The 13028-nt window shown below is 56.0% G+C and overlaps 1 protein-coding gene across 3 annotated transcripts in view; it reads left to right on the forward strand.

Moving 5' to 3' along the window:
- The first annotated feature begins 2762 nt into the window (after positions 1-2762).
- ABCC2 (ATP binding cassette subfamily C member 2) overlaps positions 2763-13028 on the forward strand; it is a 64797-nt gene continuing 54531 nt past the window's right edge. The window contains exons 1-3 of one of the 3 annotated variants that reach the window (XM_084634405.1): positions 2763-2884; positions 6571-6744; positions 7308-7454. In XM_084634405.1, the coding sequence (XP_084490531.1) occupies positions 2843-2884; positions 6571-6744; positions 7308-7454 (363 nt within the window). In that variant the 5' untranslated portion in view covers positions 2763-2842. Of the gene's footprint in view, positions 2885-4802; positions 4936-6570; positions 6745-7307; positions 7455-13028 lie in introns of those variants that run through there. The other 2 variants (XM_084634406.1, XM_084634407.1) reach the window with 2 other exon arrangements.

Consider the following 13028-nt stretch of genomic DNA (forward strand, 5'->3'; position numbering starts at 1 on the left):
CACCCCCACGGTGCCGCCAAAGAAAGGAGAGGGGAAGACTCACCGCAGGCGTGCTGCCGAAGAAAGAAGATGGGAAGACGTGCCGCCGAAGAAAGAAGGAGGGAAGACCTGTCGCAGTCGTGCCACCGGAGGGGAAGACCTGCTGCAGGCATGCAGAGCTGCCGCCGAAGAAAAAGAACACTGGAGTGCCGTCCGGTGGCACTCCTCCTGCCCTGCACCCCCTGGGATCCTCTGGCTCACCCCCTGGGGTGCGCACCCCCCACTTTGGAGACCACTGCTCTAGCATACAATAACTATATGACATAATATGTTAATCATAATCACACAATAAATGAACAATAAACTAAAATCATTGGCTGCAAAATGGAGAAACTGAGCCCTCAGAAGTGAAGAAATCTCGGTCAGTAGGCCAGGCTGCGGCCTCAGCACACCAACTGCCTAATCATTGCCAAGTATTTTGTAGGTATCCCAGCAAAGGAGTAATTGGAAGGCGGATAATGAGGTGGCTTTGTGGATGCTTATGGGGAGCTCATACCTTGCGGGGGGAGGGCAGGCAGCATGGGGGAAAGTGCAAAGGCGCTTGCTTGTGACAGATGGACAATGGAGGCTGGAGCCACTGGCAGAATGGAGGTGGGAGGCAGCCTCTCAATAGCCTGTGAGAGATGGTGAAGGGCCTTGAAAGTGGAGACAAGCAGCTTATGTTTGATGAACTAGAGAAGGGGGAGCCAGTGGAGGGACACAAAGAGAGGGACGGCATGGTCAAAGTCATGAGCAAGGAAAATGGTCTTTGCAGCACATTCTGAATGGATCTGAGTGGGGGCAGATTGCATTTGTCACAGCTGGAGAAAAGGATTGTGCAGTAATCGAGATGTGAGATGAGGAGAGCTTGGACCAGAGCTTTCGCTGTGTGGATGGCTGGGAAAGGCCAGACCTTACAGACATCATGCCGAAAGGATTGGTAAGATTTAGACAGCCTGGATGAGAGGCTCTAGAGAGAGAGCTGAGTTAAAGATGATGCCCAGGTTACAGGGTTGAGTTATGGGCAGGCTAGTGGAGTTGTCCCTGGTGATCAAGAAAGGAGGAAAGGAGCAGCTGTGTTGCAGGTCTCAAAGAGAGGTCACAATCCACACTACAGATGGGATTTTGTTGCACTATGAACGGCTGTTTTTTCTAGCTCTCCCCTGTGTACAAGGCTGCAGGTTCCTGGGTGTCCATCAGGAATGTTTTGGTACCTGCACGGTGTGTTTCTCAACCTTTCTGTTACCGGGGCCTGGCTTGCTGCCTTCCTCAGCTGTGTCATGGAGATCTTAGGGACTGGCGGACCCGGCATTGAGAAACCCTGTGTTAAAGGGTCCGACGTGGGGTCGGGGCTGGCGTTGTTTGTGAAATGAAGATGGTATTTAAATCGATGAAGCCTCTAATAATTAACTGGTGAGAGTTCTGCATTGTCATCCCTGGACATTGGACCCGCCTCTCTGCCGGTGGCTCGTAGCTAATGCTAGTGCAATTACTTATTGAACCATTGTTGACCTTGAGCTAGTTACTAATTACTTAAGGAATGAGACAACAAATTTTCCCTTGGCTTATCCCAGTTTGTTCCAGCATCCCGCATGTGCTCCTTTCATGAGATCCTGCGCTGCCTGCTGGCCCTCGGGTGGAACTGCAAGGGCAGGTCAAATTCTTTATCTAGAAGACATGCCATGTAGCTTCTCTTGTGGCCCTGCCTGCTGCCCTCCCCTGCTCTGCACTCCCTTAGCTGGGTGGTTACGGTTTGGTATCCAGGCAGCCTCACCAGGAGTGACCCGCCATCCCCCCGAGGCAGGGAGGGAGCTCTGGAGGACCATCCATCCCAGTGTAAAGCCCAGAAGTCCATCTCCTGCCCCATATCCCCATTTGATGTTGTAAGGAGTAAAGGGCCCCCTTCAAGCCGGTGGTGTAGGCCAGTGCTGTCAGCTCAACCCCTGCCATGCTGGGGAGGGGCACACAAGGATGTGAGCAGGGCCCGTGGGGCTCGGGGGGGGCACACAGAAGGGTGTGAACATGGCCCATAGGGCTCTCAGCTGGGGGGGGCACACGGGTGTGAGCAGGGGCTGAGGGGGCACACAGGTGTGAGCAGGGCCCATGGGGCTGGGGAGGCACGCAGAGGGGTTTACCCCTCCTGACTGATACCTGAGGGGTGGGGCATTTTCTTACACTTTGGCAACACTTGTCTTCCTCCTGCTGCCAAGGGTTTCACTAGATCAGTCTGAGATTGTGTCTCTCGGGGCATCCCATGGATCACAGCTGGGGTCTGCTGGAATTTCTGAGCCTGGGCTATTCCCAGAGCCTGTGTCTGCACTGGCCCGGGCTTGGGCTAAGGGGATGTTGAATTGCAGTGTTGACATTTGGGCTCAGGCTGCAGCTTGAGTTCTGGGACCCTCCCACCTCGCAGAGTCCTATAACCCAGGCTCCAGCCTGAGCGTCTACATGGCAGTTAAACGTCCTGCAAGCCCGAGTCAGCTGGCGCTGTTTGTCAGCTGAGGGTTTTCAACTGCAGTGTAGACAGATAGCTGATCCATGGGGCCCCCTGTGGCTCTCAGCTGGGGTCTGCCTGCTGGGGCCCCCCTGTGGCTCTCAGCTGGGGTCTGCCTGCCCAGGGTCCTGTACAGGACCCTGAGTCATCGCTCCATTTGGGGCTTTGTGCAAGAGCAAGACAGAGTTAATGATTAACTGCCCTGCCATCTGATCTCATCCTCCCTCTTCGGGGTGTTTGCGATTTTTACCCTGCTCACCCGCTCAGGGCTAACACACCCCTGCAGAGGGCGAAGAGGAAGGAGCTGTCAGCTCCGCAAACGCCTGGGCCATGCCTGCACCACTGGAGGAGTTCTGTGGCTCCGTTTTCTGGGTAAGTGGCTGCATGTCCTCGCAGAGTCCTCACCCCACAGGGCAGGGGCACGTGAATACCTGGGGAGAGCAGAAAACACAAGCCAAAGCCTGGGGTCCCCCAGTCCTTTCAGAGGCAAAGCACCCTCATGGGAAGGAGGCATGGCCCAGGTCGGGGCTCTGGCGTTGTAGTCGTTGTTTCCCATGGGTGTAATGCCGAAGGGCCCTGTCGGGTGCTGGACACTGCACATGCATAGCACGCAGCCCAACCATCCACTGTGGCAAGCCAGACTGGGGAGGAGCAGGTAATGGTGAGATGAGCATGATCTGAAAAGCAGCCAGTGGCCTGAGCTCGCCCCCTCCCAGACTGTGTCCAGAGACATGGGGCACGGCACGGCAGGGCACGCTGTCCTCCGGAGACAGGACAGACACAGCCCCAGGTGCCCTTTCTGCTCCGGGGAAGGAGGCAGTTGTTTTAACTCAGTGTTACAGGATGGCAAGGACTCCACTGGCAGCCGGGGGGATGGGGTCGGGGGTGCGCAGGGGGACGAGGGCTCCCGCAGGATGGGGTCGGGGGTGCGCAGGGGGATGAGGGCTCCTGCAGGATGGGGTCGGGGGTGCGCAGGGGGACGAAGGCTCCCGGGGGGATGGGGTCGGGGGTGCGCAGGGGGACGAGGGCTCCCGGGGGATGGGGTCGGGGGTGCGCAGGGGGACGAGGGCTCCCGGGGGGATGGGGTCGGGGGTGCGCAGGGGGACGAGGGCTCCCGGGGGAGTGGGGTCGGGGGTGCGCAGGGGGACGAGAGCTCCCGGGGGAGTGGGGTCGGGGGTGCGCAGGGGGACGAGGGCTCCCGGGGGGGTGGGGTCGGGGGTGCGCAGGGGGACGAGGGCTCCCGGGGGGGTGGGGTCGGGGGTGCGCAGGGGGACGAGGGCTCCCGGGGGGGATGGGGTCGGGGGTGCGCAGGGGGACGAGGGCTCCCGGGGGGATGGGGTCGGGGGTGCGCAGGGGGACGAGGGCTCCCGGGGGGATGGGGTCGGGGGTGCGCAGGGGGACGACGGCTCCCGGGAGATGGGGTCGGGGATGCGCAGGGGGACGAGGGCTCCCGGGGGGGTGGGGTCGGGGGTGCGCAGGGGGACGAGGGCTCCCGGGGGGATGGGGTCGGGGGTGCGCAGGGGGACGAGGGCTCCCGGGGGGATGGGGTCGGGGGTGCGCAGGGGGACGACGGCTCCCGGGAGATGGGGTCGGGGATGCGCAGGGGGACGAGGGTTCCCGGGGGGGTGGGGTCGGGGGTGCGCAGGGGGACGAGGGCTCCCGGGGGGATGGGGTCGGGGGTGCGCAGGGGGACGAGGGCTCCCGGGGGGATGGGGTCGGGGGTGCGCAGGGGGACGAGGGCTCCCGGGGGGATGGGGTCGGGGGTGCGCAGGGGGACGAGGGCTCCCGGGGGGATGGGGTCGGGGGTGCGCAGGGGGACGAGGGCTCCCGGGGGATGGGGTCGGGGGTGCGCAGGGGGACGAGGGCTCCAGGGAGATGGGGTCGGGGGTGCTGTTAAGGAAAAGTTAGCATATGTGACTTTATTTTGGTTTGGGGCCCGCTATTGTTTAAAAGCAAACACATTATGCACCAGGAGGAGTTTCTTAGATACTGCATTTTTGTGAAAAACCCCCCTCCTTGTTTCCAGCCTGCCTCGACTCCCGGTTTCTGTTCTTTGTCTGTTTCTAACTCCCTGCCTCCTGGCCTTGATGCGAGCCTCCCATCCTGTAAAGAAAGGCTACTGGTGCATTGCTTTAGGACCATGCTGTGTAGCTGAAGTAATGGTTTGTGGGGGGGGGGTGCACTTAGCAGGGTTAGGTGGTAGATAAGGGAAGGGTTTGTCTATTGGCTAAGGTTTCCGAGGAGGGCAACATGCTTTGCTAAAAGGTATATAATCTCTGTATAACCTGCATTCGGGGTCTCCTCCTGAATAGCAGGGGTGCACCACGCTCGAGCGTAATAAACTTAATATCTTTGGGAACTCTGCAGTTGTGGACTTTGTTCGTGTGCCTCAGCCTAGACTCGAACTGTGCGTGACCTATCAGGTATAATTCGCAGCAGTTTGTGTGCGTGACCAATTAGGTGTAATTCGTGACAGGTGCGCAGGGGAACGAGGGCTTTGGGGGGATGGGGTCGGGGGTGCGCAGGGGGATGACGACTCCCAGGGGGATGGGTTCGGGGGCGTGCAGGGGGGTGAGGGCTCCAGAGATGGGGTCCGCGGTGCGCAGGGGGACGACGACTCCCGGGGGGATGGGGTCGGGGGTCCGCAGGGGGACGAAGGCTCCCGGGGGGATGGGGTCGGGGGTGCGCAGGGGGACGAGGGCTCCCGGGGGATGGGGTCGGGGGTGCGCAGGGGGACGAGGGCTCCCCGGGGGATGGGGTCGGGGGTGCGCAGGGGGACGAGGGCTCCCGGGGGATGGGGTTGGGGGTGCGCAGCGGGATGAGGTCTCTGGGGGGATGGGGTCGGGGTTGCACAGAGGGACGAGGGCTCCCGGGGACTGGGGTCCGGGGGGATGGTGTCGGGGGTGTTCTCCAGGGAGATGGGGTCGGGGGTGCGCAGGGGGATGAGGGCTCCCGGGGGATGGGGTCGGGGGTGCGCAGCGAGATGAGGGCTCTGGGGGGATGGGGTCGGGGGCACACAGGGGGACGAGGGCTCCCGGGGGGACGGTGTCGGGGGTGTTCTCTGGGGGGATGGGGTTGGGGGTGTGCAGGGGAACGAGGTGTCCAGTCTTAATCCAGATAACATTTACCACCACCTTTCTCCCCAAGGCCTTTCCTCCCTCCTTGCTGCCCCAGTTTCTCCGGGGCACCTGGGTTCACGCAGGCTGTAGCACGTGTGTGGGGTTGGGAAGGGCCATGTTGGCTCCTTTTATGACAAATTCTCTTTGCCTTATAGAAAGCCATCAGCAGGCACCCCTATCACCAGAGGCTTTTTTTTAGAAACTTCCCATTATCTCATTAGTTATTCCTTGAACAAGACGTCCTCCCTACTTCATTCCTTCTGGCCTGGTAACTCATTATTTTCAAGGCCTTCATTCTGCTTGCTGCTTAGGGCCTTTCTTTACAGCACAAATCTATTTCTTCAACCAAATTTAAATTCATTCTAATTCTTGAATTTTGTATTTATTGTACAAGTGTGTAGGAGGGGTACTCTGAGGGGATGGAGGTCAGGTGTGTGTTTAGGGGGAGGCGTGCTTTGAGGGCTTAGGAATTGAGTGGGTGTTTGGGGAGGGGTTTGGGGTCAGGGTTTGTTTAGGGGGAGGGGATGTTCTGAGGTGTCTAGGGGGAGAGGTGCTCTGGGGGGTTAGGGGTCAGGCAGGTGAAGGGGGAGGGGTGCTGTGGGGTATATGGGGTTGGGTGCATGATTAGGGGAGGGATGTGCTGAGGCTGTTTGGGGTCAGGCAGGTGAAGGGGAGGGGTGCTGTGGGGTATGTGGGGTTTGGTGTGTGTTTAGGGGGAGAGGTCTGAGGGGTTAGGGGTCAGGCAGGTGAAGCAGGAGGGATGCTCTCAGTGTTTTGGGTTCAGGTTGCCTGCAGGGGAAGGCTGAGGTTTGCAGCGGGAGAGGTACTTGGGCGCATGGTGTCAGGGTGCATGCAGGTGGAGTGGTGCTCCGGGCAGGGGATGCTGGTGAGTTTGTGGTGTGACTCTGATTCTGCTCTCGCTGTGTCTGCCCCACCCAGAACGCTTCCTTACTGGATGTACCGCAGCCCGACCTGCCGCTCTGCTTTGAACAGACCGTGCTTGTTTGGATCCCTCTGGGCTTTCTCTGGCTTTCATCCCCTTGGCAGCTTCTTCCCATGTTTAAACCCAGGACCAAGAAATCATCTCTAACCAAAATCTACCTCACCAAGCAGGTACAGCATCCTATGGCCCTACAGAACCAGGGGGATAATGGGGCCGGGGTGGAGGGATGTCATCTGCTGTAATGGGGTCAGGGGTGGGGAATGCCCTTGACTGGAGGGATGTAACGGGGTGGAATGGGAAATGGGGTGGGGAACGTCCTGGGCTGGAGGGATAGAATGGGATGTAATGGGGTGTACTGGGGCGTGGGTTGGGGAACGCCCTGGACTGGAGGTATGTAATGGGGTGCAGGGTGGAGAACACAGTGGGAACGAGGGCTTTGTGGGGTATCGGAGTTTTGTGCTCATAAGGCCAGAATGGCATGAACTCATGAGGAAGGAGGCATGTGGACCCAGACAGATGGAACAGGACCTTGGGAATGGCCCTGGACTAGAGGGTTAATATTAGGCCTGCATGGGGTGGAGGGATGTAACAGGGTGTGGGGCTTGTGGGCATGCTACCACTTCCACCACTTGTCTCCCCTGCGGTGGTGTTGACAGACCTAGGGCTGTGTTCCCCAGTAGTCCAACAGGCAGGGACAAGGCCAGTGTCTCTCCTAACAGCTGCTCTCCCCCAGGCGCTGACCACATTGCTCTTACTGACAGCAATGGCTGAACTGGCCTTCACGCTTGCAGAGGACTTTGGCCAATACCCCCACCCGACTCCCGCCAGCAGGAACCCCGCTGTCCAATACACAAACCCTGCTCTGTACACCGTGACATGGGTAAGAGATTGCCAAGCCTGCCACTGGCTGAATTCACACTGGGTCATCGAGGGGACAGAGCTGGGGTGAAGGGAGGAAACAGTAAAGAGAGGTTTAGGCTGAATCTCGGGAAAACTCCCTAGCAGTGCGGGGCCATAGCCTAGGGGACAGATGGGTTGTGGGAGCAGCACACTGATTAGATGTGTCTGCTAACAGAGGCTGCAGTGAAGTAGTTAATATAGAAATGTAACTGCACCTTTAGATTCCAGAGCGAACCACTCATTCAGCTGGAGGGCTGGTGAGTGATGGTTCCAGGCTCCCTGCACACTCAGGCAGTGGTCACTGCATTGGTGTAACTGTGCCTCCATGGGTCACAACTGAGAATACCAAATTCAAGACAAACTGCTGAGAAATAGGGCAGACACACCCCAAAACTGGTGGTTATTCTCCCATGAGATATACCAAACCAGCAACAAAAGTAAACTTCTGTTTCACCACACTGGCTAACAAGAAGTCAGAAAAGCAGTTTCCATAGACGTTCCAGTCCTTGTATCACCACCCAAAACACTAGACTTAAAGATGAGTGGTTCTTTAAAACCAATTTTGTCAAATAAAAGGTTCTCCTGATCCCAAAGGACCAGCCACACACCTAGGTCAATATACAACTCAGATCTTACCCAATAATCATGCTGTTGCCAATCCTTTAGTATCTAAAATCTGAAAGTTTATTTATAAAAAGAAAGAAAGAAAGAAAGAAAGAAAGAAAGAAAGAAAGAAAGAAAGAAAGGTGAGAGTTAAAATTGGTTAAAGGAATCACATGCATACAATAATTGCAAAGTTCTTGGATCAGGCTTGTAGCAGTGATGGAATAACCTGATGACTTAAAGGCATGTCTACACTTGCAAAGGTACAGTGCCGCTCAGAAAGCACCGAAGGAAAACCGCTGTTGTGTGTTCACCCTGACAGCTGCCTGCACAGTAGCGTGTTCACACTTGCGGCGCTATTTGGAGCGGTGCCCTCTGGGCAGCTATCCCACAGAGCACCTCTTTCTCTTTTGCCACTAAGACTTGTGGGAAGGCGGAAGGGGTTGCAGGGCATCCTGGGTCTTGTCCCAATGTCCCATGATGCATTGCTTTGCATCCCAGCAATCCCTTTGCTTCCGTCCGCATTTGGCGCCATCTCTCAACGGTTTGTGTACTGCGCGCCGGGCCCTGCCTCTTTCGGGCTGCAGGAATGGATCCCGAGCTGCTGACCAGTGTGCTGCTCGCTCTGACCAACACATCACGAGTGGCAGTGGGGTTATTCCTTAAACTGCAAAGGCAAGAGGAGTGCGACATTGATCTCGCCACGCATACTAGCTATGACATGAGATTGCTTGTGGCATTCACGGAGGTGCTGACCACAGTCAACGCCACTTTTGGGCTCAGGAAACAAGCACTGAGTGGTGGGATCACATCGTGATGCACGTCTGGGATGACAAGCAGTGGCTGCAGAACTTTCGGATGAGGAAAGCCACATTCATGGGACTGTGTGATGAGCTCGCCCCAACCCTGCGGCACAAGGACATGAGAATGAGAGCTGCCCTGTCGCTGGAGAAGCATGTGGCGATTGCACTGTGGAAGCTGGCTACTCCAGACTGCTACCGATCAGTCGCTAACCAGTTTGGAGTGGGAAAGTTGACCATTGGAGTCATGTTGATGGAAGTGTGCAGGGCCATTTATCGCATCCTTCTCTGAAAGACCATGACTCTGGGCAACGTGCGTGACATTGTGGATGGCTTTGCACAAATGAGATTCCCTAACTGCGGAGGGGCGATAGATGGCACACATATTCCAATTCTGGCACCAGTCACTTAGCCACTGAGTACATTAATCGGAAGGGGTATTTCTCAATGGTTCTCCAGGTGCTTGTGGATCACCGTGGGCTTTTCACAGACATTAATGCAGGCTGGTCTGGAAAGGTGCATGATGCATGCATCTTTCGGAACACTGGCCTGTTCAAAAAAAGAAAAGGAGTACTTGTGGCACCTTAGAGACTCACCAATTTATTTGAGCATGAGCTTTCGTGAGCTATAGCTCACTTCATCGGATGCCTGTTCAAGAAACTGCAAGCAGGGACTTTCTTCCCTGACCGCAAGATCACCAGAGGGGAAATCGAAATGCCCATTGTGCTCCTGGGAGACCCCGCCTACTCCTTAATGCCATGGCTCATGAAGCCATACACAAGGCACCTTGACAGCAGCAAGGAGCAGCCTGTCAACAACAGGCTGAGCAAGTGCAGAATGGCTGTTGAGTGTGTATTCAGCCATTTAAAAGCCTGCTGGTGATGCCTGTATGGGAAGCTGGACATGACCGATGACAATATTCCTATGCTCATAGCAGCATGCTGTACGCTCCATAATATTTGTGAAGGGAAGGGTGAAAGCTTCACTCAGGGCTGGATCACAGAGGATCAACGCCTGGAGGCTGAGTTTGAACAGCCAGAGACCAGGGCTATTAGAGGGGCACAGCGCGGGGCCACAAGAACCAGGGATGCTTTGAGGCAGCAATTTGAAGCTGAAAGCCACTAATATTTGTTGCTATGCTTGGGATTGCAGTGCTTGTAATGCTAGGAGGTGATTGGTGCACATGATGCAAGAAGGGGCCTTAACATAATTGTATGTTGCTTTGCAGTGCTTTTTTTGCTTTCACATGATAGAATAAAGATTGCTTTCAAATAAACACACACAATTCTTTTATGGAAAGACAACAACGAGAGGAGAGAGTCAAACGAAAGAAATCATCAGCAGGGAGGGGGAAGGGGGAAGGGAAGGTCTCAAGAGGAGGAGGGGTCCCAGGATGGCCACAGATTTGTGTATGTCCAGGGATCATACCCAACCTTCTCCTTTGGAGTAAGATGTAGCGGGTGCTGTACTTCAGCCGGGCCAAACTACAGAGGGATGGGTGTTGAGTGCAGTGGGTAGTGGGAGTCCGCACTGCTGGACTGTGAGCAGGAGGAGTGGAATGCTGCGGGTAGAGTGGAGCCAGGAGGTTGATAACTGTGTTGGCAGTGTGGGTGGGGGGGGGGTGCATGGGAAAGAGTTTGGCAACAGCGGCTACAGGGGAGGGCGGGCACAGAGCTGCTCGGTTTGAAGAGCTAGTGTCGCCTGGAACATGTCCGCTTGGCACTCCATAACTGTTAGGAGCTGCTTCATGGCTTCTTTCTGGTGTCCTGCATTCTTGTTTCAGTCCCTTTTCTTGCTGTCCTGCCACTCCTTTGACTCTTTTTTTCTCGGCGGCGGAGTGCATCATAACCTCGCGCAGAAAGTCCTCCTTATTCTTCTTGGACACTTCCTAATACTACACAACCATTCTGCCACCGATAACAAAGAGGGAGGCTGTGCTCCCAAGGTCATCTCTGTGAAGTTTAAATGCAACATTTTACAGAAGCAATATTGTTTGCAACACAGACAACACTGATTCGGTGCTTTAAAACAGCCAATACGCACACACCTGTCACTAATTGACTGACCCCAGGCAAGCACATATGAGCCACAAGACCCCCAAAATGGTGAGTAGCCGCAGGGGCAGGGTAAATCACTGTTCCTGGACCCTGCCGTACACTGGGCACGTGGCACTTGGGGAGAGCCAGCACTGTAGGGTGGGCCTGATAATCATTCCTGTCCCCACACTTTCCACAGGAGGTGATCATTATGGAAGATATCTCGCTGCTGAGGGTAAGCAGGGAATTAAGGGAGGCTCTTCTCCAAGCCTGCAGCTTCCACCCTGGCCCCTGTGCAGTTAGCCTGTGTGCAGCAATGGTCCCCCCATCCATCACGGCACAGTGGCGCGGGGAAGTTACCGTTAATGGGGCAAGAAACAAAGCAGCTCTGCTGAGCAACCTGCGGCAGTGGATTGCCCCATGTATCCATGAGCGTTTCCTGGAGATCTCGGAGGCAGATTCCCGTGAAGTGAGGGAGTGTATCAACAGCCTGGTCCGTCGCTCAGACTAGGCGTGAGGCGGGAGACAAGCCTGCTTCCTGCAACCCGCCTGCCCCCAGCACCTCGCTTCAGCGATTCCCAAAATCAGATCCACTTACCAGGGGCCTCCTTTCCTGTTTGCGCTTCGCCAAGCTCTGACTGCTGTGACTGGCTAGGCTCTTCCGGGGTAGAAATGTGCTCCTGGCTGCCTGCATCTCTGACCTCCGAGTCATCCTCTGCCTCTGGGTCCCCCTCCCCCTCTTCGTCCAGGATTGCCTCCCCTGGCTCAGCCCACTCTCGACTGGCACGCGAGCCAGCGAAGTATCCACAGGATCCTTCCCCGTGGAGGTGTGGTCACCACTGAGTATCTTTGTAGAACCGGCAGCTTATGGGCGCAGCACCGGAGCGGCGGTTTGCCTCCCGCGCCTTGTGGTAGGCGTCCTGCAGCTCCTTCACGTTGACCCTGCACTGCAGCGTGTCCCGGTCACGGCCCCTTTCTGTCATGCATCTAGAAATCTGCCCGTAGGTATCATAATTCCTATGGGTGGAGCGCAGCTGGGACTGCACTGCCGCCTCTCCCCAAATGCCGATGAGGTCCAGCAGCTCGGCATTGCTCCAAGCTGGGGGTCATCTGGGTGGCCACCCGGAAAGATGCGCTGAGACCACTGCATGCATCACCGAGCAAACAGGGAGGGGACTTTCAAATTTGCAGAGGAATGTATGGGGGGGGCTGACGGTTGGTCACCTGAGGGCAGGGCAGTAGAGTTCAAACCAATGGCCAGAGAGGTGAGAACAGGCATTGTGGGACACCTCCCGGAGGCCAATCACAGCGCTGTAATCACACGGTGTCTACACAGGCATCGCAGCGCTGTACCCCCGTGTAACGAGGCTGGTTCTGGCGGGACCCAACAGGAGAGTGCCAATTCAGGACAAATTGCTTAGAGCAGGGCAGTCACAGCCCAAGGCTGCGGTTTCTCCATCTCTAAGGCAAACCAAACCAGCCAGCCAGAGAGGACTTTGGTCTCATCCCACTGGCTAACCGCAAGTCACACAAGCAATCCCCTTAGACACTCCAGTTTCCCAGTATCACCACCAGTGCCACTCATTATGGGGACAAATGGTTATGAAAACCAATACCCCAGTAAAAGAAAAAAGGTTCTCTCGATCCCAAAGGACCAAGCCCCAGACCCAGGTCAATATACAAATCAGATCTTACCACAAATCACGCTGTTGCCAATCCTTTAGAATCTAAAATCTAAAGGTTTATTCATAAAAGGAAAAAGATAGAGATGAGAGCTAGAATTGGTTAAATGGAATCAATGACACACAGCAATGGCAAAGTTCTTGGTTCAGGCTTGTTGCAATGATGGAATAAGCTGCAGGTTCAAATCAAGTCTCTGGAGAACATCCCCGGCTGGGGTGGGTCATCAGACCTTTGTGTAGAGCTTCCGTTTGTAGCAAAGTCCCTCCAGAGGTCAGAAGCAGGATCGAAGACAAGATGGAGGAGCTGCAGCAGGTTTTTATAGTCTCTTGCCATGTGGTCTCTGCTTTCTTTGTCCCAAAGACAAGCTGCCCATCCCATGGCCTGGAAAACCCTCAGAGTTCTGTCCATAGGCAGGTCCCTGCACACCTTGCT

This window comes from Lepidochelys olivacea (assembly GCF_965140295.1).
Source record: "Lepidochelys olivacea isolate rLepOli2 genome assembly, chromosome: 7".
Taxonomy (NCBI): Eukaryota; Metazoa; Chordata; order Testudines; family Cheloniidae; genus Lepidochelys; species Lepidochelys olivacea.